The sequence below is a fragment of the Neolamprologus multifasciatus genome, chromosome 3, assembly GCF_963576455.1.
Source record: "Neolamprologus multifasciatus chromosome 3, fNeoMul1.2, whole genome shotgun sequence".
NCBI classification, from domain to species: domain Eukaryota; kingdom Metazoa; phylum Chordata; class Actinopteri; order Cichliformes; family Cichlidae; genus Neolamprologus; species Neolamprologus multifasciatus.
In genome coordinates this window covers 8,945,278-8,970,646 of record NC_140441.1, presented here as the reverse complement: position 1 = coordinate 8,970,646, position 25,369 = coordinate 8,945,278, and the positions used below count along the sequence as shown (strand labels likewise).

At 40.3% G+C, this 25,369-nt stretch overlaps 1 protein-coding gene across 3 annotated transcripts; it reads left to right on the top strand.

Annotated features, from left to right (window-relative positions):
- Window positions 1-1,703: 1,703 nt before the first annotated feature.
- LOC146521457 (NACHT, LRR and PYD domains-containing protein 3-like) lies at window positions 1,704-24,709 on the top strand. Of its 3 annotated transcripts, XM_085154919.1 has the most exons (14): window positions 1,704-2,334; window positions 2,419-2,520; window positions 2,877-2,999; window positions 3,095-3,208; window positions 4,906-4,984; window positions 5,148-5,352; window positions 5,499-7,302; window positions 9,447-9,620; window positions 9,894-10,082; window positions 10,353-10,526; window positions 10,695-10,868; window positions 11,185-11,358; window positions 23,112-23,158; window positions 23,327-24,709. In XM_085154919.1, the coding sequence occupies exons 1-14, from the start codon at window positions 2,246-2,248 to the stop codon at window positions 23,866-23,868; spliced, it is 3,990 nt and encodes a 1,329-aa protein (XP_085011045.1). In that variant the 5' UTR covers window positions 1,704-2,245; the 3' UTR covers window positions 23,869-24,709. The 3 variants fall into 3 exon arrangements, with proteins under 3 accessions (XP_085011045.1, XP_085011043.1, XP_085011044.1); XM_085154917.1 differs by lacking the exon at window positions 9,894-10,082 and having other exon boundaries at window positions 1,706-2,334; XM_085154918.1 differs by lacking the exons at window positions 2,877-2,999; window positions 9,894-10,082 and having other exon boundaries at window positions 1,707-2,334.
- The last annotated feature ends 660 nt before the right edge of the window (window positions 24,710-25,369 follow it).

Genomic DNA, 25,369 nt, shown 5'->3' with positions numbered 1-25,369 from the left:
ATTTGTTTTCATTAAACTGACATTTTTTGTGCTTCAGCTGGAGACACTTTTGTTTTGAAAGTGTTTGGAGTATTTGCTGTTTCTGAAACATGAGCTGGAGTAAATATGATCAGGAATAGTTCTATCCTCCTTTGTCTCTTATTTACATCCTCTGTTTATGAAAATCTCCCTCCTCTCCTTCCCGCCCCTTTTTCCTTCAGAAGTAAGGCGCTGATTTGTTCAAGATAGCAGCTCATTTCTTTTTAAATACAACATACAGCAAATTTGGTCATCAACCAAGCACAATGTGTAAGTTCTACCTCGTGGTACTTTATGTAGCAGTGATATCTGCAGTAAGCAGGACTGAGCCTAAAGGGGGCATGGGGTGTTCTTGACTATATTTATTTCAAGTATTTAGTTACATTATTTTTAGGGCTGTCAAACTTCATGCATTAACACAGATTAATCCTTCATTATGATTAATGCAATTGAAATTTAAAATGCAATTAACCCATCTGGAGCCAGAATGGACAACCTTTGGACAAACTGCAGAAATGTGGTGACATTTCAGGGATTTTGAGTCATTCTGTGCTCCAAATGGACTAATTGCATTTACATTTTCAGTTCAGTTTGGTTTCTCACAAGCGGCAAGAGCTTTCCTTATAAAACGCTGCTGTTGGGTCTGCGTTTCCACAGGCCCCGCTAGTTTAGAAACTTATTCTCGTTAACGACAGAAACAAGGTGAACATCTTTTACTTGCTAGCAAGGCAAGGCTGGTCGGAACCCAAGCTCTTGGAGCTGAACGCTCCTCACTTGTCTCTTAACCAACTTCATCTAAGTAGCCTTCCTCACAGCCTTTTATTTCCATGACACAGTTTACACAACAGTTACTGTACAGCACCACCCACTGTAAACCCCCCCCCCATGCTTACAAAAGACGAGGCACTGTGTGTGCACTTGTAAGCACGTGCGTGTATGTGTATGCATGTGTGAGAACGTGTGTGTGTGTGTGTGTGTGTCTGTGTGAGTATGAGAATGTGTTTGGGTGTGCGTTTGTGTGACCTCCTGCTCACCAAAAGTGTAATAAAAGCAGGAAGCTTACCACACAAGAAACAGAACTTTCAGATAGGATGTGCCTATAAAACACTTCAGCCTCCCCACCAACAGAGTGGCTGGAGAGGTGGTCAGAGACAAAGGAATGTCTTTGATCCTATAGTTTGAACTATGACTTACAAATTTAAGTAACACAACGACAACATTTAACAATTTGACTCCAACAGGTGCTTTTACCGTTTCTTCCAGCAGTAAATATAAACAACGATAGTATTCAGGAAGAAAAATTATTACATATATGTTTTTATTATAACTCTGGTTTTACATGGCCACATTTTACACAACTTAAAAACTGGTATATAGTTTACAGTCCACACTTTTTCCCTCAAATTTTCCGTCTGTCCTGCTCACATCTCCAATGGTTGTCATTAGCATGTCTTTGCAAGCTTTGCTAGCTACAACAACAGTGTCGGCACATGAGGATGCTGTAATAGCTTGTCAATGGTGTTGATTAGCTGCGGATATACAAATGTGAATTACAGTCACCGGTCACTTACTGACTCAAACTACAAAATAGCACAAAATGAATTGTTATGTATTTATTTTAATTTCAATTCAGGTTGGATTTTTTGTTGTTGTTGTGTGCAACGCAGATTTTCTGTGCACGCGCACAGCTTACAGGGAACATTGCTGCTAGGCATTCCCAGCACACCCTCACTACACTACACTGATCAACATATTCACCTTATATTCGCTATGCCTTACAAAAACTTGGATACAGCATACGAAAAGCTTGAATCTTTGCCTCTTGCACCCTAAATGTGAAAGTCAAAAAAACGATTTTATTTGTTATGTATCATGCACCCAGCTAATGCTCAGTTTTTAATCTGATTTAGTGGTGAGTTCAGATAGAGTAATCATACTAGGTGATGTTAACATCCATGTAGATGCCAGAAATGACAGCCTAAACACTGCAATTAATTTATTATTCTGCCAAAATGAGCGGGCCCACCACTTTAATTTAACTATGAGTTTTACACCTGATGCCTTCCTTACACTAAATCCTAAGGTGAGTTTCCAAACATATCAAATGAGTACTACACAGTGGAGTCACCTGATCTTGACAGTTGATGTGCACATGAATGATTTGTGTTTCCTCTGCAGGTGAAGGTAGAAAGTGTGTGTGAACTGATGTGGATGTGAATTCAGCAGCATGGATCAGTGTGAGGACAGAGAGGAGAGAGTACCTCCCTCTGAAACTACTCTGTGTGGGGAACATGAGAGCCAGACCAAAGCTCAGAGGTGAGATGACCATCTTTAACTATCCATGACTTTTCTCCATGTCACAGCTCAGCACTCACATCGCTGCTCCATCATTATCCACAGGAACCAACCTGGACCTCCACCCAGCTGTGTGTCCTTAAAGAGTGACCGGTCTAATGAACATTTCATTAATTTTAAAGACCAGCAGGTGTCTGCTGCAGAGAGGTGAGCTATTAGCGACATAAACTCCTTGATGTCAGTTTGGTGTCTGATTTGATGTTGTTTCCTGGTCTCTAAACTGCATCTCAAAGCAGGTCACTGAGTGAGGAATTGCTTTATTCTATAAAAATGTCCAGCATGTACTCTTGCTGCTCATAGGATCATCAATAGTCCTGCACAGTGTAAATTGCTGTGTTTACCTCTGGGTGGCACTCTGTTTTTACCCTACCATCACTAGTTTAGAGTTTCCTTCTGCTCATGCTCAGCCTGAAAATCAGTTTCTCTTTGGCATGATGAAGGTATTCTAAGTCTTCATCATCTTCTGTGGCTGCAAATGAAAAACAGTTTTTCTCCACTCACAGGCTCAATGGGAGACCATCTGGACCTGGACCTGAACCTGAATCTGGACCGGCACCCAGCTGTATGAACACCACGTTGAATCATGTCATTCATAAATTTCAACAAAAACAGTCATCAAGAAAGATGTAACTTAAAGTCACTATTATAATGTCTAAAATTCTGTCAGCATTTTATTTTGTGTGATGAGTCCTTGATTAAAGATTTGTGCTTCAATTGTCAGGATCCTTCAGAAACTGAAAATTGAACCTGGACCCAGTTGTGTGTCCTTAAGGAGTGACCTGTCTAAAAGTCAACCCATTAATTTTAAACTGCAGGAGGAATCTGCTGCAGAGAGGTGAGTTGTTGGTAACATTAACTCTTTGAGAACAGATTTAACTGCTTGATGTTGTTATAAACTGCAGTGCAACCATGTCATCCCCTCAATCCCGTTTAAACTGTCTCTTAAAAACAAGCATTTGGTTTCTAAACTCCTGAAAATCCACTTCAGCAAACAGGAAATAAAGCTCGTGCTTATGTTTTCTTCCATCAGTCATGTTGTGCTGTATGTTGTAGGACGTTAGAGGAGTTAACACTAACTTTGCTGCACAGATTTCACTTTTACTCATAAAACTCAGAGCATCATAATGACTCAAACACTGGTTATTATTTTAACTTTCAAAAACTAAAGTCAATCTCCCTTTTTTTCACATTTCTGAAAATCCATCAAATAAAAATCAAACTGTAATCTGCTAAAAAAAGGAAAAGATAAAAATAAAGTTTCCTTGTCTTTGTTTGTGCCTCTTGAAGATCAGTTCTACTTCTGCTCACTGAACTGTTGACAGAAAGAGAAATTTGAAGCTTTTTGTTGTAAATGTTTGGAGACTATCATCATCCATGTGTCCACACAGGCTGTGCTGTCTGACTTGCTGAGTTACGTTAGCTGGTGGCTGCTGCAGAGTCCACTGCAGATAAACAGCTTAAAGTTAGACAAACTTTTAAGGTGGGCAGGAAACTGAGAAAGCTCTAGAGTAAGATGGCCGACGTGTCAAACAGCTAAGGCAGCATGTGGTAGTAATGACAACCTCTGTAAAGCTGCTTTGTGTATGTGAGCTTTAGTTAAAAGCATTTGGGAATTTTAATGTTGTGCATTCAGATCAGAGTCATGTTCAGTTGCTGACCCTTGTAGCTCTAAATGAGGCTAGCCAGAAGCTAATGTAGCTCTTGCTCAGTGTAATTGTTTGAGTCTGTAACTGTGCAGCTCTGCTTTTGTAGCCTGTGGGGTTTGTGGTACTTGAAGGGTTCAGTTGTACTGATTGTGTTTTGGTTTGCGTGCCAGTTTTGATTTCTAGTTGGAGTTGTTAGCTGTAGTCATTTTGAGGCCTACTCCTGCTACAACTGCAGCTCCACATTATTCAGTGTGACACAGTTTCATACTGACCTTGGATGCAACACTGCTGCATCATTTAGGCTCATTTACAATCAGCTGCAAATGTCTGATCAGGAGGAAATGACGGTGTGCATAAGGCATTTACAAGCACTGGTCTGACACTGGCAATTTTTATAATCTTTATGAAGAAAGACTGAACTAGAGTTGGTTGAAATTCAGATGTTAGATATTGTTCAGATTTCTATCAGACTGCTCTAGGTTGGCTGGGAGTTCTCCAACATGTAAGATGATACAGCTTAAAATGTGATCAGTGTTATCCAAAACAAACTTGAAGTTAAGGAATAAAGATTTTGGAGTTTTTTCAATACTAAACAGAACATACTGTCATTAATCATGACATGAATGGTAGGACACTTGAATATGATTTGTATATTTGATTTTTTGTTCATAATTTTATTATCTGAAAGGGAAACTCATACAAGTACAAATGCAAATAAGGCCCTGTGCAGAAATGACTATGCCCACACCTTTCACCTAAAAATTCCAACAACCAACAGATGATCTAATTCATGTCAAGATGTGTGTGTTTTTTGTTTGTTTGTTTGTTTGTTTGTTTTATGGTGAAGGCTTTTTATGTGGATCAAATCTTAATGGCTCCTCCACAGAGTGGACCAGGAGAGCTCAGAGGTTCCCAGTGGTCAGTCTGCCCAGCAGCATCAAACAAACCTGGACTCCATATTTATGGTCTGTACATGTACACCAAATACCTTTACATCTACTCTGTTCACAGTCATCTCCATTCTGCTCTTTGTAGACCAGTGAATTTTTCAGTGTGTCCAACACAGATTTGATGTGTGGCTCCATGATTTCAGTCTGATTGGGTCATTCATAAAGTTTTCTGTTGCAGCTGCTGGAGGACAACATCATCACTTTTGTGAGGAATGAGCTGCAGAAGATCCAGAAGGTTCTGAGTCCAGATTACGCAGAATGCTTAGAGAGTCAGAGGGAGGAGGATGAACAGAGGAGGAGCAGCAGCGAGGCATTTGTGAAGATCACAGTGGACTTCCTGAGGAGAATGAAGCAGGAGGAGCTGGCTGACCATCTGCAGAGAAGTAAAAGGATTTCTCTAAAGATTTAAGCTGCTGGTTATAACATTAACATTAACTAAAATTTCAAGAGATAACCCACATGTATTTGAAAAGACCAAGTTCTGATATGGACTATGTAAAAGATGAATTGATATTCTTTCTTTATTCAGAAAGCCTTGCTGAAGTTTGTCATCTTAAACTTAAATCTGAGCTGAAGAAGAAGTTCCAGTGTGTGTTTGAGGGGATCGCTAAAGCAGGAAACCAAACCCCTCTGAATCAGATCTACACAGAGCTCTACATCACAGATGGAGGGACTGCAGAGGTCAATGATGAACATGAGATCAGACAGATTGAAACAGCATCCAGGAAACCAGACAGACCAGAAACAACAATCAGACAAGAAGACATCTTTAAAGCCTCACCTGGAAGAGATGAACCAACCAGAACAGTGCTGACAAAGGGAGTGGCTGGCATTGGGAAAACAGTCCTAACACAGAAATACACCTTGGACTGGGCTGAAGACAAAGTAAACCAGGACATCCAGTTCATATTTCCATTCACTTTCAGAGAGCTGAATGTGCTGAAAGAGGAAACGTTCAGCTTGGTGGAACTTGTTCATCACTTCTTTACTGAAACCAAAGAAGCAGGAATCTGCAGCTTGGAAGACTTCCATGTTCTGTTCATTTTTGATGGTCTGGATGAGTGTCGACTTCCTCTGGACTTCCATAAAACTACAATCCTAACTGACCCTAGGAAGTCCACCTCAGTGGATGTGCTGCTGACAAACCTTATCAGGGGGAAACTGCTTCCCTCTGCTCACCTCTGGATAACCACACGACCTGCAGCAGCCAGTCAGATCCCTCCTAAATGTGTTGGCATGGTGACAGAGGTCAGAGGGTTCACTGACACACAGAAGGAGGAGTACTTCAGGAAGAGATTCAGAGATGAGGAGCAGGCCAGCAGGATCATCTCCCACATCAAGACATCACGAAGCCTCCACATCATGTGCCACATCCCAGTCTTCTGCTGGATCACTGCTACAGTTCTGGAGGATGTGCTGAAAACCAGAGAGGGAGGACAGCTGCCCAAGACCATGACTGATATGTACATCCACTTTCTAGTGGTTCAGGCCAAAGTGAAGAAGGGCAAGTATGATGGAGGAGCTGAAACAGATCCACACTGGAGTCCAGAGAACAGGAAGATGATTGAGTGTCTGGGAAAACTGGCTTTTGATCAGCTGCATAAAGGAAACCTGATCTTCTATGAATCAGACCTGACAGAGTGTGGCATCGATATCAAAGCCGCCTCAGTGTACTCAGGAGTGTTCACCCAGATCTTTAAAGAGGAGAGAGGACTGTACCAGGACAACGTGTTCTGCTTCATCCATCTGAGTGTTCAAGAGTTTCTGGCTGCTCTTCATGTCCATCTGACCTTCATCAACTTTGGCATCAATCTGCTGGAAGAACAACAAACAACCTCCAAGAAGTCTAATTTATTTGGAAAAAAAAGAAATTTTAAATCTTTCTACCAGAGTGCTGTGGACAAGGCCTTACAGAGCCCATGTGGACAGCTGGACTTGTTCCTCCGCTTCCTCCTGGGTCTTTGTCTTCAGACCAATCAGACTCTACTATGGGGCCTGCTGACAAAGACAAGCAGTAACTCACAGACCAATCAGGAAAAAGTCCAGTACATCAAGAAGAAGCTCAGTGAGAATCTGTCTGCAGAGAAAAGCATCAATTTGTTCCACTGTCTGAATGAACTGAATGATCGTTCTCTAGTGGAGGAGATCCAACAGTCCCTGAGTTCAGGAAGTCTCTCCACAGATAAACTGTCTCCTGCTCAGTGGTCAGCTCTGGTCTTCATCTTACTGTCATCAGAAAAAGATCTGGATGTGTTTGACCTGAAGAAATACTCTGCTTCAGAGGAGGCTCTTCTGAGGCTGCTGCCAGTGGTCAAAGCCTCCAACAAAGCTCTGTGAGTCATGTGTTTTGCTTTTTTCCCTTCATCCCTTAAATTCTACTTGACAAGAAAAAAACAACATGTGCAATCTTATCCTTAAAAAATAGATTTTAATGATTGTCAACAGCTGCAGACAGATTTCTTTCTTTTTTGGTTTATTTTTTTTATATTTTTCACACTTAAATATTTTGCGTCATTAAACAAATTGCAATATTAGACAAAAATAACTTAAGTGAATACAAAATGCATTTTTTTAAAGTATGATGGCTTTTATTTCCTAATAAAATATTTTAAAACCGTTTTGGCCCAATATGCAAAAAGTAATCCAAGAAGCACTCTTGAAAACTGGCAATGGCGCTTTCACATTACTGTGGAGGAATTTTGAATCAATCTTCTTTGCAGCCATTAATTGTTTAAGGACACATCCAAAGAAAAAGTGAGGTATGTGACAGAAGTGATAGAAAATAAAATGCTGTAGGTTACGTCAGACCCCAGAGAGTTCGCGGGAAACAAAACAGAATTTTAGCTCAGAATTAAACACTCTCCAAGATTACAGCGACCGATGCTTCACAGAGATAGTTATGAAGAAGGGTGAATGATGAAGAACTCCTTCAAGTCTCTAACCTAGAATGAAGAAAATGAAAAAAATAAAAAAAATAAAAGAGACTGTCATAGATATCCAGCCCATAGTGTGAGAGAAAACCTTGTGTTTTCATATAAATGCACACAGTAATTATTTTACGTGTAGTTGTTTTTTCCTTGTGCAGGTGAAAACCAAAGGGAAGATATGCTTCACCATATTTTCTAGTCTTTGGCTTGGAAGGAAGTTGGTTTGGAAACATATTTGGCGATGCTTCATCTCCTGCTTTGTGTTTGTGTGGAAGCGCTGTCAAAAAACTGTCCATTATGCTAGCAGTGTCCAAGTGTCCTTTTTTTCTTTCTTTCTTTTTTTAAAAAAAATCATACCACGCTCCCCCCTGCGATGACTCTGACAAACACACACAAGCCACTCTTTTATCAAAATTTAAAATAATTGTTCTCATATGTGGATATCAGACTTTGTAGAGCAAAATCAGGTAAAAAGATAATTCTGTTTTTACATTCATCAGGTCCCAATCAGCCCAAATAGCAAAGAGAAATTAAAAATGCATGCCATGAAAGAGTTTGGGTCTTAGCAGGTTAACCAGCTTGAAAAACTACCACTGATGTAGATTGCCTAATATGAAGAGAAAGATCATTCAAAAGCTTTGGGGCCACAATAGAGAATGTTTGGTATCTTCTAAGATTCAGCCACGATTTAGAAACTGAGAGCAACAGCTGCTCAGCTGACCAGAGTGAACGAGGGGGGACATAGGGCTTCAGCAGATCGAACAAATATACAGGCGCCAGACCAATTAAGGACTTAAAAACCAGTAAAGGGATCTTAAAATAGATTCTAAATTCAATTGGAAGCCAGTCTAAGGAGGCCAGAACCAGAATAATATGCTCAAATTTTCTTTTACCAGTTAAAATCCATGCCACAGAATTCAGCTCCAGTTGCAGGCATGACAGAGTGCCCTGGCCAGCCCATATAAAAAGGTGTGTAAAGGTTCAAGGGGCATAAATATTTTTTTCAAGGCACTGTATAACATAAACATGTTGTTAAGTTGATCATGTTTATATTCTAACAGAAAATAAAGAATATTTTAATAAAAATGAACCTCATTATGTAGGACTAAAAAGGAACATTTAAGTTAGACAGAAATGGTGATTTTATTTGCACAGATCAAATACATAAAAATCATGTGAAACTTTGTAAGCCTAGAAGTTCTGACAGTCCCTCAGACAGAGAATGATCTGGGTTTTGCACCAGAGTCCAGTATATTAAATAAATGGCATCAAACTGTATCTGGCGCAATGATCAAGATCAGATGTTATATGAAGGAAAGTAAACAGCAGTGCATTGTGTCTGTGCGAGCAGGTACTTAACTAGCATCACAAAATATACCAGCTACTTGCTGGTTTCCATTGAGAGCGTTACATTGGCTTCATCTGAGCAATTTTTATATTTGTTCCCAACTTAACTATGAATTGTACTGCATAATAGATTTTGTTTTTTTTTATTTAGGTTAGACATTAAAATAGTTTGAAGTTATTTTTTTTATTTGTTTGTTTTCCAGGCTCAGTGAATGTTTCCTCTCAGAGAGAAGCTGTGAAGCTCTGTCCTCAGTCCTCAGCTCCCAGTCGTCTAGTTTGAGAGAGCTGGATGCAAGCAACAACAACCTGCAGGATTCAGGGGTGAAGCTTCTGTCTGTTGGACTGCAGAGTCCACATTGTACACTGGAAACTCTGAGGTCAGATTAAAGGATAGTAGTTTTTCATCAAATTATAATGAAACAATTAAAACTCAGCTAATAAAGGTCAAATTAATGTATTTGGTTTTGTAATTCAGTAATTTGTATTATTTCTCTTTCAAGTAAATTGCCAAATTTCTAATGTTTAAAATTAGATGATCGCAATTCTAGCTGCCTCTGAAACGTGAATGAATATGGCTAATTGTACTAATTTTTTCACTGAACTATTGGTACATTTTGCATCCAGTCTTTTTCATTTCTTTATTTTTCAAGACTGGGTGGCTGTTTCCTCTCAGAGAGAAGCTGTGAATATCTGTCCTCAGTTCTTAGCACTCCGTTCTCTAGTATGAGAGTGCTGGACCTGAATTACAACAAACTCCAGGATTCTGGAGTGAAGCTTCTGTCAGCTGCACTGACAAATCCAAGTTGTATCCTGCAAACTCTGAGGACAGATCAAAGAATGTTTTATTTTTCATCAAATTAAATAATTTGCAGTTTTACAAAAAGCACAGCAAATAATGGTCACCAACAGCAATCCATTAGTGTAGTTTACTATTTTTCACAAGTTTTGAATAATACTATATTAACACATTTCTGATGTGTTTAAAATAAAGCAGTAATAATTCAAGCCTTTCTTGAAATAATAGTAACTGTTATCAAATCTAGTAAGTTGTCATTGCACCATCAATACATTTTAATTTCAGTGTTTTTGTTTTTGTGTTCATTTTTCAGACTGAGTGTTTGTAACCTCTCAGAGAGAAGCTGTGAAGCTCTGTCCTCAGTCCTCAGCTCCCAGTCGTCTAGTTTGAGAGACCTGGATGCCAACAACAACAACCTGCAGGATTCAGGAGTGAAGCTTCTTTCTGTTGGACTGCAGAGTCCACATTGTACACTGGAAACTTTGAGGTCAAATCAAGGACTGTTTATTTTTTTTATCAAATGAAATTATTTACAGTAAAAAAAAATCATAGCTACTAATGATCAGTTTCCTCATTGTATTATAAAACTCCCAACTCTTCAGTACTCTATCAATTCACTTTAAACCCATTTTTTGGTCATTTGCTTTATTTCTAGACTGTTTGGCTGTAACCTCACAAAGAAAAGCTGTGAAAGTCTGTCTTCAATTCTTAGCTCCCAGCCCTGCAGTCTAAGAGTGCTGGATCTGAGTTATAACAACCTGCAAGACTCAGGAGTGGATATTCTGTCTGCTGGAGTGAGAAGTCCATACTGTAAACTAGAAACTCTCAGGTCAGGATTAAATCGCTCCCACTCAGTATCATTTAGAATGTGTATGACATTACTGAATGAGTTACTAATGCTTATAGAATTGTCAGATATTTTAGTTTCCTTTGGTTGGATTATTAGACACTGAACTGTCTGTAAAGCTTTACCAAGGCAAGTAAAAACAGAAGTGTGCTCCGGCAGATGTGATATGGTTTTGGTGCAAGCTGCCACGTGACAGGACATTGTATGAGCATTATGGATCCTTTAGTTTTAGTCTTCATCTTTCACATCCTTCCCTCCTATGAAGTGTTCAAAGATAGATTGTTTTGTGTGTCTGCAGTCTGTCAGGCTGCCTGATCACAGAAGAAGGCTGTACTTCTCTGGCCACAGCTCTGAGATCCAACCCCTCCTATCTGAGAGAGCTGGACCTGAGCTACAATCATCCAGGAAAAATTAGTATGAAGCTGTTGTCGGCTGGACTGAAGGATCCACGCTGGAGACTGGACATTCTCAGGTATGGAGAGAATGTCTGATAGAGGCGGAAGAGCTGGAAACATTTCCTGTGTCCTTCACTCTTTGTTTGTTTTTATATGGATGTGACATGAATAATAACACTAAAGAAATCTTTTCAGGAACAGAAACACTAATCTATCACAATGATTAAGATATTAATGTAGGGGAGTTTCCAAAGAGACATTTTTCACAGGATAACTGTCTTTTGTTCTTCACACATTCACAATTTGCATCAATATCTGCATGTTTAATAGTTCAGTCATTTTAAAGAAAAATCATCTTCTGTTTGACCGGATTCAAATTAGATTAATTAATTAATTAATTAGATTAATCTCTCTATAGAAACATGCCTCTGACAAGATAAGCCTAACTTCATAAAAAGACTGGAAGCAGGGCAAATTGTTTCCCTAGCTTGACCAAAAGTTGAAAAACTAATCATTAGTAAATTGTTAATAAAGCTAACTCTAGTAGAACCTAACAAGAACAGCATAACGCTAAGTGTTATTGTAAATTTAATTAACATAAGGAAGACAGGATAAAGACATGCTGTGGAAGAGAGACAGAGATAAATAACAGATATGATTCAATGCAGAGAGGCCTATTAGCATATAGTGAGTGAGAAAGGTGACTGGAAAGGGAAAAACTCAATGCATCATGGGAATCCCCCAGCAGCCCACAGAAGAGGGACCTGATAACTGAAGGCTGTCCCTCCCATTCTACTTTTAACAACAAGTAACAACAAGTAGGCCTGCAGTGCGAGAGTGAAGTGCTCTAATAGGGTGATATGGTACTACAAGGTCATTAAGATAAGATGGGGCCTGATTATTTAAGACCTTGTATGTGAGGAGCAGGATTTTGAATTCAATTCTGGATTTAACAGGAAGCCAATGAAGGGAAGCCAAAACAGGAGAAATCTGCTCTCTCTTTCTAGTCCCTGTCAGTACTCTTGCTGCAGCATTTTGGATTAACAGAAGGCTTTTGAGAGTTAAAGAGAGAGAGAGTGAGATTTTGTACATCCCGATAATAATGAATTGCAGTAGTCCAGCCTGGAAGTAATAAATGCATGAACTAGTTTTTCAGTGTCACTCTGAGACAGGATATTTCTAATTTAAGAGATATTATGCAAATGGAAGAAAGCAGGCTTACATATGTGTTTTACTTGGCGGGGCAAACTTTTTGTGTCAGCCTCGGTGACTATGTGTCGTCCTCCGCTCCCCTCTTGTGTGTCCCACAGGGCTCAGTTCTAGGCCCCCTCCTCTTCTCTTTATATCTGCTTCCTCTTGGTTCTGTACTGAGAAAGCACGGCATTGGTTTCCACTTTTATGCTGATGACTGTCAGATCTATGTCCCTCTAAAGAAAAAAGGCAGATACCTTACACAGCCATTACTTCAGTGTCTCGATGACACTAAGGCTTGGATGTCTGTTAACTTTTTAAAATTCTATGATAAAAAGACAGAGGTGATGGTTTTTGGTAGCCCCACTGAGACCCCCAATGTGTATGTAGATTCCCTGGCCCAGTATGTTACGCCAACTGTCACAAACCTGGGGGTCAAAGTGGACTGTGATCTGAAGTTTAATAATCAAATTAAGGCAGTGGTAAAATCTAGCTTCTTTCACCTAAGGCAGCTGGCAAAAATAAAGCCAATTCTTTCACGGCAGCACTTTGAGACAGTGATCCACGCCTTTGTTAGCACTCGGCTGGATTACTGTAATGCACTTTATTTTGGGGTCAGCGCATCATATATTAGTCATCTACAGAGGGTGCAAAATGCCGCAGCTCGTCTTTTAACTGGCACTCGAAAGTTTGAGCACATTTCCCCTATTTTAGCTTCACTTCACTGGTTGCCCATTTCTTTTAGGATTCATTTTAAAATTCTTTTACTTTTAAAGCTTTCCATGGCCTCGCCCCATCGTATCTCTCTGAGCTGCTACAGCCTTATACACCCACCTGCTCTCTCAGGAGCAGCTGATCATCTGCTCCTGAAGATATCCAGGACTTGGCGTAAACTTAGAGGAGATCGTACTTTTGCAGTAAAAGCTCCAAAACTGTGGAACGAGCTTCCTTTAGAGATTAGACAGGCCAGTTCTTTATCTGATTTTAAGTCACTCTTGAAAACCCACCTCTTTACCCTGGCTTTTGACACCACATGAGATGTTGGTTTTATTTTTATTTTTATTTCAGTTGATTTTAGGTGATTCGATGCTGTTTTATCTTCTTTTTGTTTTAATATAGGGCTGTTTTAATTTTATGTTTTATGTGTTTTATTTATTTATTTTGCTGTTTTCTGTTATTCTATTGTTTTAACTTATTTTCTGTACAGCGCTTTGTTCCTGTGCTGGGTATTTTAAAGTGCTTCATAAATAAAATTGGATTAGATTTGATTGGGATATGTGCATTGTTTTTGGGGAGGTAGCAGGAGGAGAGAAGCTGCAGAGAGGCGTGTAAGACTGCAACTCTGCTTCCTGGTCCCAACTCTGGATAGTCATATTTTGGGGGGGTTAATAAATTTGTCCATATTTCTAGAAATGAGAGCTGCTCCATCCAAAGTGGGATGGATGCCATCTCTCATAACAAGACCAGGTTTCCTCTAGAAGGTTTGCCAATCTATGAAGCCCACATCGTTTCTGGGACACCACTCAGACAGCCAGCAATTTAAGGAGAACATGCGGCTAAGCATGTCACTCCTGGTCTGATTGGGGAGGGGACCAGAGAAAACTACAGTGTCCGACATTTTTTTTGGCAAAGTTACACATGATTCAATATTGATTTTAGTGACCTCCGATTGACTTAACCGGGTGTCATTACTGCCGGCATGAATTACGATTTTACTGAATTTACGTTTACCCTTAGCCAGCAGTTTTAAATTTCCCTCAGTGTTACCTGCTCTGGCCCCTGGGAGACAATTGACTATGGTTGCTGGCAGGGCTGGACTGGGACAAAAAATCGGCACGGGCATTTTGACTAGAGACTGGCCCACCAAAAATGTGATGTCATTCAGGGGTAAAACCGCAAAGGATTCTGGGAACTTGTGGCAAGCAGTACTAGCGCATGCAGGCTTTCAATTGAACTCAGTTACACAGCGATAAAAAGAAACACAAAAATTGGCAAGAAACTGTTGTATTATTAACTGCAATAGCCGGTGTTGTGCCAAAAAGTGATTGTCTGGCAAAAACTGATTGCTCGTATTTAAATTGCTATAAGTCACTTGTTGGGCTATAATATGTGAAACATATGTCAAATGCATCCGTCATGGATGACATAAAGTCATATTGAGCTACAAACAACATTAGTGTAACAAGGTAGAAGCCGCAATCAGTCTTTGGCAGTGACTTTTATATAACCTTTATTTATGCCGTTAAAAAAAAGTCTAATTAACATTAAAAATGTCTTTTGTAAGAAGTAGTTGGACAGCAGAAATGGCTCAAATATTACAATAGTTCTGTAAAAATATTTAATGTGGGGATAAAGGACCGGATTGGTTATAATGTAAGTACAATAACACAGAGTTGTAAAGATACTTGAAAAAACAGATAATTTTTTAATTCCATATATAGCCCCTTTGTAAATGCTGTTCACCGAAGTCTATTTACCAACATAGATATTACACATAAAAAATACACGCAAACATTGGAAATCAGCTTTTGGCAGGCAATCACTTTTTGCCACTACACCTGTTGCATGACAGCCACGGGAAGCCGACGGGTAAAGAGATCGGTTGTTATCGGATTATGTCGTGGAAATTGTTTAAGCCATGTTTCCGAAGTAACAAAGCCGATGGATGGCCTATAAAATTGCTAAACAAGGGGGAGGGTGCATCCGACCTCCTCGGCTGTAATTGGTCCAGCCCAGAGTCGATCATGACCAATTGGCCAATCCAACACCTTTCATTCATACCCTTCCAAAAAAAAAAAAAAAAAAATCGATCGGCCCATAAAAACAAAAAATCGCCAGCGGCCCACCGGGCAAATGCCTGGTATGCCCGATGGCCAGTCCAGCTATGGTTGCTGGTGTCTCTGGCTCAGACATTGCCAAAGTGTGGGGCCCGCCCCCTAGGTGTGTGTGTGTGGGGGGGGTGCAGAGCCATTGCGGGGGGGTGCGGAAAAGGGGGAGAAAAAAACAAAACGCTTGGACACTGCTAGCACGGGGCGGCCACAGAAACGCAAAGCAGGAGATGAAGCATAGCTGAATATGTTTCCAAACCAACTTGATTTTAAGCCAAAGACTAGAAAATATGGTGAAGCAGATTTTTAGTTCACAAACACTTGTTGTAATGACTAACTACTCCTGACAATTTGGAGATGTTAGCTCTTTATACAGTAAAGTTACAGTGGGATACAAACAATATCAGGCTGACTCTGCCACGATTTGTTCCCCCTGTCTAAATCACGGATTAACAGTATCTCACAGTTGTTTATGTTTTTCAACCCATTTTGCACAGAGAGGCATTTTTTGAAAAATGTATTGATAGCAATGTTGAATATTATTACACAGGAAAAAAAAACTACACGTAAAATAATCACATCGTGACGCCTCTGCCTTTGTAAATAGAGGGACAGTAACTGCGTGTGTGTATAAGCCTGTAAAAACCAAAGACAGTCAGATTAACAGTATTTTGTCTCTATCTGCCATTCTGCAATTCATCTCATGTAAACAATAAGGTGCGCACAGCGTGGTGTGAAAAAAGGCACATACCTTTGACGTTGTGTGACGAACTCTGTATTCCTCGTCCACAGGTAAATGCAAAAAAGGAGTTTTAAAAAATCTCAGTTTTCGGTGATTCGAAACACCGTTTACGTGTGGACGAAACAGCTGCGTTGTCAAAAATACTCGTGTAGGTGTGGATGTAACATAAAAGAGTTAGTCGTTTATTTTATTACTACCTGTAATTTATTGCAGATTACTTGCATTTGCTTAATTGTTTATTAAATGTTTGAGGTGTGAAATAAACCGAAATGGAGCAAAATAAGGGTATGTATGGTTGGAGGATGTGTTTGTGCATGTGCGCGTGAACATGCGGGAGGGGGGGGGGGGGGGGGTGCAACAGTTTTCTTGTAAAACAAAGGGGGCCCAGCAAAAAAAGTTTGGGAACCACTGCTCTAGCTTCACATGTGTCAGAACAGAATTGGCAGTTACCAGAGTTTGATCCCCGGAGGGTGTGTCACCAAGTAGGGAAAAAGACTATGCTTCCTGCTCACCGTCACCCAGCCGTCCTCTTTCCCCAGCTAGCGGGGCCTACGCTACCTTCAGCTGCACCAGCTACAGAGACCTGGTTAGCTAAGGGTGTATCAAGGGTGTGAAGCCGAGTCTCCAATTGAGTAATCCTGGCCTCCAGAGCTGCAAATAGGCTACATTTATTACAAGTATCATTACCGCTAAAGGAGGCCAAGGAGTAACTAAAAATGTGACACAATGAGCAGGAAAGTGCAGGAGGGACAGGTGAAGAGGCCATGCTGCAAGGCTACAAGCTAAGCTAGTGAAACAGTAAAGACAATTAATAAATTGAGTAAATTAGTGAGTGAGTGCACAGAGAGTGTGCTTCGGATGAAGCATGTGAAGATTACACTATGAAATAAGTTATCTAAAAGTTTTTAATTAAATTGCTTTGCAGATAAGCTACACAAAAACACCACTGTGTGTTGGAACAGGAAGTGATACTCTACCGCAGAGAGAGTGAACACCAAGTGACAGAACACAGGACAATATATACACTGCAAGATAACTATGAAAAAAAAAATAGTGCAATTAAATTACACAGATACAAAACGGATAAACTGACTCTGACTGTTTGGAGGGTGGAAGTCTGTTTGTAGTTGAAATCAAATCCACAAACATTGATTTACACAGTCTTGAACTCACAGGAATCTGCCTGATTATCACTGTACGCTACAACACACAAAATGAAAGCTGTTGAACTCCACAGCTAGTTCCACAATGAAGAAGTGCAACTGCTCACTATGTGTGCAATTCCAGTCTATTAAAGAAACAGTACATAGAAATTGAATGAATGGGAAAATACTACTTAACAATAAATGTTACACACGTCTGCCACACCAGATGTGACAGACAAATTTTAAAGGAAAATGAAATTCCCCATTATCTTTTGCTTATCCATACCCATAATAAATAACAAAACAATTCTTAACCAGTGTTGGGAAGGTTACTTTTAAAATTTCCACTACAGATTACAGGATACATGCCTCCAAGTGTATTTTGTAACATATTCCATTACGTTACTCAATGGGAGTAATGTATTCTGAATACTTTGGATTACTTAATATATTATCATGCTTTTTACAACTACATGAATGTACTATTATTGTGTGATTTATTACTATTACTGAAGCTTACTCGCCATACCAATACCAATTAGATTTTTAAATCTTAATAAAAAATGAGTAACAGCAGGTGGACATTAGGTAAGGCTGCACTTTTAGCAGCGATCTTGTATAGAAAGCTATTCCGCGCGTATATCAAACAGGTCCGCGGTTCCGAACTGTAGTAAAGGGACCTCTGGCTAATATGTCGGGTTTCATGTCGGGCTCGTAGCTGAAAACTAGCTTTACTTTGTTGTCTGGGTCAACTTTGCTAACGAGAGACAGAGAGAGGCGTTGAAAGGCTGCTCCAATGGAGCTTATTGTTTCGGAGGAAAACACAACACACAGTGTAAAATTAAATCAAATCAATTTATTTATATAGCACTTTTCACAGGATAAAAACCACAAAGTGCTTCACAGTAATATAAAACAGAAATACATAAAATACATTAATAATAATACACACAGCACAAATCCAATTAAAAGCCAATCTAAATAAATGAGTCTTAAGTTGCTTTTTAAAAGAATAAATACAATCAAGGCAACGTAATGATGGAGCGAGAGCATTCCACAACCTGGGAGCCACCGCTCTAAAAGATCTATCACCTCTTGTTTTGAAATATGTTCGAGGGACTACCAACAGCCTTTGATTAGAAGATCTCAGGCTGCGAGAGGGAGCGTGGGGTTCTAAAAGATCAGAAATGTAAGCAGGGGCATCACAATTCAAAGCTTTAAAAGTCAGTACCAAGATTTTAAAATTAATTCTGAAATGTACTGGAAGCCAGTGTAATGAACGTAACACTGGTGTAATGTGCTCTCTTTTTCGTGTCTTAGTTAAAAGCCTTGCAGCAGCATTCTGGACTACCTGGAGACGGTCAAGATTCCTTTTGCTCAAACAAAGAAAAAGGCTGTTACAATAATCTAAGCTAGAAGAAATAAAAGCATGAATAACCATTTCTAACTCAGATTTAGACAGCAAAGTTCGCAGTTTGGAGATGTTTCTTAGATGAAAGAGGCAATTCCTAATTAACTGGCGAGAGTGTTGTTCTAGGGACGTGGCAGAATCAAACATCACGCCAAGGTACCTGAGGCTTAGGTGAACAGATGAGCCAAGAGAACCAAGATGCTGTTTGATTAGAGATATTTGGTTGTCGGGGGCAATAATTAATCTTTCTGACTTCTCAGAGTTCAACTATAAGTAGTTTTCACCAAGCCACTGCTCAATGGAAGCTAAACATTTAATTAAAGAAGACAGTTTATGGACTTCCATCGGCTTAAAAGAGCAATAGAGCTGAATATCATCAGCATAGAAGTGATAAGACACCTCAGGGAACTGCCTAATTATAAGTCCTAGAGGTAATATGTACAAAAGAAAAAGAATAGGACCCAGAACTGAACCCTGCGGTACCCCACAAGTCAGATCCTTAGAATGTGACATAAACCGATTCGCAAAAACACTAAAAGATCTGTTGGAGAGGTATGACTGAAACCACTTCAAAGCCAGACCGGACACACCGACTACGTCCCAGAGCCTGTTAATCAGAATGGTATGGTCAATGGTGTCAAAGGCAGATGTCAAGTCCAACAAAACCATGACCAAGGATGCTGTGGAGTCAGCTGACATCATAATGTCACTAGAGACTTTAAGTAATGCAGTTTCTGTTGAGTGACTTTTACGGAAACCTGACTGAAATTTGTCATAAATTTCAGTTTTTCTAAAAAAGTGGTAAGTGGATCTGCAACTACTTTTTCCAGAATTTTCGATGATAAGGGAAACTTAGAGATAGGCCTATAATTCTTAAGCTGAGTTGGATCCAAACTGCTCTTTTTTAATATTGTCTCAACAACAGCATGCTTACAGAACATAGGGACCACACCTGTTAAAAGAGAGGCATTGCATATCTCTACAATAGAGGGGCCAATGACAGAGAGAACATTTTTAAACAGCCCAGCAGGTAGAATGTCATTTGCACAAGTGGTAATTTTCATTTTATCCAGCAGGAGTGAAAGGTCATGTATGGTCATTGGGTTAAACACTGACAGTAAATGAGGGGGAGATGGCCCAGAGACACAAACAGATGGTATTGAAGAACCAATGCTCATACGGACATGATCAACTTTATTCACAAAGAAATTCAGAAACTCATCACTCTCAGATATAAATGTCACAGGTACTCGGTGGACCACGGGGGAAACAATAGAGTTTATGGAGTCAAACAGTACCTTGGAATTTCTCTTGCTTGATGATATTAACTGAGAAAAATATCCTGATCTGGCTGTTTTTATGGTTTCATGTAAGGAAACCCAAAGTTCCCTAAGGTGGAGCCTGTGAACTTCGAGTTTGGTTGATTTCCAAAGGCGTTCTACTTTTCTACAGATTCTTTTGACCCTCCTTACATCATCATTTATCCACGGATGAGCTCTTTTTGGGGCAGCAATGACAGATTTCAAAATCTGAATTTAAAATCTCCAAGCAGTGATTATTAAAACACTGTGTAGCAACATCAGCATCAGTGCAGCCACTGATCACATGAGGGTCCAACATATTAGAAAACTTCAAAGCAACATCCTGATTTATGAACCGCTTATGGAACATGAGATTAGAAGGTGGTGCGTACAGTGGGAAGCTAAGACTAAAAGTAACACAGGAATGGTCACTCACTTGTACGTCTTTAACACAGACATTAGTCATGTCTAAGCCAAGAGAAAATACAAGGTCCAAGGTGTGGCCTTTAACATGGGTGGGTCCAGAGACATGCTGAATAAAACTAAAAGAGTCTGTAATGGATAAAAAGTCAGAGGCCATGATACAGCTAAGATCATCCACGTGGAGGTTGAAATCCCCAATCATTAAGACTTTCTCCAGTTTAATAATGGAAGATAAAAAGTCTGTAAAATCTTTAATAAAAACACCAGCGTGGCCGGGAGGGTGGTAAATTAAAACACAATAAAATATATCTGAAGAACCAACCTTAAGAAGTTGTGACTCAAAGGAAGGGAAAAACTCAGAGTCCATAGTCCTGCAAGCGACTGTCTCGGTGAACAGTGACTAGACCACCACCACGACGGTCCAAACGCGGAGTCCCAATGAAGCGACAGCCGACCGGGCAGAGCTCATTAAGGTGGATAAATTCATTCTCCCGCTGCCAAGATTCCGTGAGAAACATGAAGTCCAGACTATTACTGCTAAAAAAAGTCATTCAGTACAAATGATTTGTTGGCTATGGAGCGAGCATTCAGGAGAGCGATCTGAAGCAGAGGTGACAGGCTGACGTCATCAACAGCTGATTGACAGGGAATTGACAGCAGACGGGGAATTGACTTTCAAAGGAAAGAGGACGTAGTCTCCCGGTACCTCTAGCTGTGGAACTGTGGTCTTGTAGAATGATAGGCCAAAGTGAAAACATCCCGCATCTCCAGACAAGACGCCGATCCAGGTAATCGTTCTGTTCGCCCGTGATGAAAAGCCGGGTAGGTGGTAACCGATCGGCCTTATCCGCGTCCTGGAGGGGAACCGGTACCAAATACCGGAGACGTTCTCTACCATGGAGCGGAAGAAATCCCCTCTGTCGGGCGGGTTTCCTTTTAGCCTGGACACCAGACCTACAGCCCCTTCTAGACGATCTCCTTAACCTTGTTTTTGCTCCTGGGTTATTGTTTGGAGCTAAGAACAGGTACCGGTAGTCAGGAGAGGGAGGAGGGCAGACAAACGGCGGAGGAAAAGCCTGGTGGTAGCTCTGCCAGCTGTCAAAAGTATATGCCATACATATTTTGATACTCAACAATGTATGTGAACTGTAGATCCGAGTAGCAATTAGACCTTCATGATATATCACAGATGAGATGACAAGATAAAAAACAATATACTGAAGCAGTCGACAAAAACACGGAGCAGCAACAGCGGCCAAGCCGAACACAGGCGCCATGTTGCAAGCCTCTTCTCAGTCGAGTCTTAATAGCTTACTTACAACTGGGTTCGTCAGGCACTCTTCTTGGCTGCAGTGGTTATTATTATATTTACATGCTTCATATGCCTGTAACACTCTGCCTAGTGCCTTCATATTAAATAATAATTTTTGAAAATATTTCTTCACATCATTATGAGATGCGAGATTGAGACACACATTAGAGCCTCTTAATGTGTGTTTTGTTTGGGTTTCCACCGGCGTGGAATTACCAAAAATAGAGAGGGCATAGCCTAACATATGAAACAGGAAAAGACCGCCGTGTAATCCATTTATTTCAACAAAGTAACTGTATTCTGAATACCAGCTTTTTTAATGGTAACTGTAACGGAATATAGTTACTCATATTTTGTATTTTAAATACGTAATGCAGGTACATGTATTCCGTTACTCCCCAACACTGTTCTTAACTAATATACATCCTACTGTCGGGATGAGAAAATTATTTTACTGTTATTATTCATAACCATTATTATTACGGTTGCATCACTTATGATTTATCATTATCACTTCATTAGAGCATTTCTGGAAACTGTTAATGTTACATTAAAGTCTGTATTTCAGGTGTTAGCTGAATTACATAATAATCTTTCATTGCAGGGGCAGCTGTAATCATGTCATACACATATTGCATTTTTGTGCTAATTAAAGAGTTGAAGCTCGGTCAAGTTAATTAATGGTCTGAAGCTTCGGCTGACGCGATGTTCGACCGATCTATTGAGTAAAGTGACCCACAGCTAATGAAGGATTGCCTACATGCTTACAATTCACCACATATTATATAGAAATAGAATAAAGGCCTGTGTGCCCTCATGTTGCACTGGAGTCTGCCTGGTAACACATGACTCAAACGGAGTCAGGCAGTATGCTTCTGAAATGTCTTTGTTTGTCAAGTAAGGTCATGCACTGAGGTCAGGACACACACAGAGTGCCTGCGCACATACATATGTACTATGTTTTGCTCAAAACTGCAAGTTGTACCTGCATACGTGACAGTTTAATTCCACAGATAAGTGAAGTGAAATAACAGGAAGCATCTGGCGATAGTGAAGGAACAAAGGAAGGAACTGATCTTTTTTAGAATATGTCCTAGGATCTCTGGAAACTTACTGGAACTTATGCTTGTTGATTATCTGCTTGTGACGCACTATTTTAGTATATATATGACACCCCATTTATTGTTCGAAGAAGATCGATGCTGTGTGAGTGATCGTGCTCGGCTTCCCATATGTGTTTTAATAAAATCATTGTTTGACGCACTATGGACCTCCAGTCGTCAAAATCTGAGTAAATTAAGATAAATTTACAGATCCAGAATCAGTCCAGATAATCACGTAAAGATTGAAGTATATTTGTGACAATGTTGGACTGCTCCTTTATCAGTGTCTAACAGTATGTGTATGACAGCCATGTAATGTCCATGTGTTCATGCGTTAAGAGACTGTGCTGGTCTGATCCCCCTCCTCCTTTCAGGGTGGAGCCTGCTGGAGTCCGATGGTTGAAGCCAGGTCTGAGGAAGTGTAAGTGTGTTTTTAATGTGATTCATGAAAACAAAGCAGCACACATATAAGCATCTTCAAACTGTCACATCACTCATTCACATCTCTGATGTCAGGAGTCATCATCAAAGTGTCAATCAATTACTGGATCAGTAACTGCAGCTGGATTGTGTTTGTTCTCTCCATCAGATTCCTGTCAACTCACAATCAACACAAACACAGTACACACAAACCTTAAACTGTCTGACAACAACAGGAAGGTGACACATGCTGAGGAGGTTCAGTCATATCCTGATCATCCAGACAGATTTGATGTTTATGAACAGCTGCTGTGTAGAGATGGTCTGACTGGTCGCTGTTACTGGGAGGTCGAGTGGAGAGGAGACGTTGAGATATCAGTGAGTTCCAGGAAAATCAGAAGGAAAGGAGACAGTACTGACTGTTTGTTTGGATGGAATGATCAGTCCTGGTGTCTCATCTGCTCTGATGATCGTCCTTGTTCTGTCAGGCAAAATAAGACAGAAAAATCCATCTCCTCTTCCTCCTCCTCCTCTTCCTCTGTCTCTAACAGAGTAGCGGTGTATGTGGACTGTCCTGCTGGCACTCTGTCCTTCTACAGAGTCTCCTCTGACACTCTGATCCACCTCCACACCTTCAACACCACATTCACTGAAACTCTCTATCCTGGGTTTTGGTTCAGGTCTCCTGGTTCGTCAGTGTGTCTGTGCTGAGTTGAGTGTAAAGAAAGTCCTCCTGTTGGAGAAACACTCTGACTGTTGAGTAGAAAAGAGCGTGTGCAAACAGGGTGTAACTATTGCAGTGTTTACAGTGTGTTAGATGGAGGAGTTGTACAGGGAGATGGCGACAGGCAGGAATGATTTCCTGTGTCGTTCAGTGATGCTTTTTGGTAATCTCAGTCACTGAACATGCTCCTGTGAGTAGCCAGCATGTCATGCAGCAGGTGGGAGGTGTTATCCAACATTGTCTTTATCTTGGACAACATCCGCCCCTCAGACACCACCCTAACGGAGTCCAGCGCCATCCCCACAACATTACTGGCCTCAACCTGCTGCTCCAGCATGCAACAGCATAGAGGATAGTACTGGCCACAACAGAGATACAACAAGATAAGTGTTTGAGCAGTTATGATATCAGGGACAATCTAGACATGTGTGACAATACTGAACATGTCACATGACACACCTTAGATGTCATGTGATCCACTCTCAGTGCAGAGTGAGATTGGATCACATCCACTCTCACTCTGCACTTTCATCCATGACTTCAACATGTTGAAATGAGCTTTGAAGAAACATTCAGTGAAGTAAAGTTTCCTTCACAGGACTCATGTGAGCACCAGATGAACTTTACAAAGAATCAGTGGGTTTATCTTCTGTTTGAGATCAACTTTTGTCACTTAGAGCCATCTTAAGTCCATTTTTTTCACTTCTCACTCACTAACATCTCATATGATTTCAGATCCCTGCTGTCCCCCACCTGCCCTGTAGTTGGCCTCAATTTGTTTCCACTGTAAAAACAAACAAACAAACAAACAAAAAACAACAACAACAACAAACAGAATGAAATGACCTGAAATCACTTCAATCTGACGTTTAATGAAAACAGTTCAAAGTCAGCAAATCAAATGTTCAAACCGGAAATTTCTCTAATTGTTGAAAAGTTATTTTTTGATTTTTGATGCCAGCAACATGTTTCAAATATTTGGCTCAGGGCTAACAAAAGGCTGCATCCTCATTGGCCGACCTGCCCATGAACCCTTAATATAACCCAGACACTACCATATGCATGTTTGGATATTAACCCACATAGCAGACAGGTCTGGCCTGGATCTGGTGTCAAGCCAGCACTGCTGGCTGACTTCTGGCATGATAAGTGATATGTCATCTAGATATGGGCCAGACCTGGTGTAGATGGACCGTTTATGTGATGGCATGTCACATCTGGCTCGATATTGGTTTGGTTTATGTGGCCCAGGCTCATAGAAAACAGGTCTGGCCCAAATCCAAGCTGGCACTTATGACTGACTGGTGTCATGGCAGGGTGCCACATCAGGCAATGAGGCACTATTCATGTTCCTATTTTCCTATTTTAGTTAGAAGACCCAAATGCCATGTTGCAATACTATATTACTTTTTTGAGAAGAGATTTATTACCAGATATAAACCAGAGTGAATCCCCTCACAGCTCGTGGTGTATCGTTGGTGTTTTGTG

Excerpts from the sequence above, each read along its gene's own strand:
- LOC146521457 (XM_085154919.1), top strand. The coding sequence starts at position 2,246 with ATGGATCAGTGTGAGGACAGAGAGGAGAGAGTACCTCCCTCTGAAACT. Across the intron at positions 2,521-2,876 it reads CAGGTGTCTGCTGCAGAGAG|GCTCAATGGGAGACCATCTG; the intron begins GTGAGCTATTAG and ends CTCCACTCACAG. Across the intron at positions 10,869-11,184 it reads TGTAAACTAGAAACTCTCAG|TCTGTCAGGCTGCCTGATCA; the intron begins GTCAGGATTAAA and ends GTGTGTCTGCAG.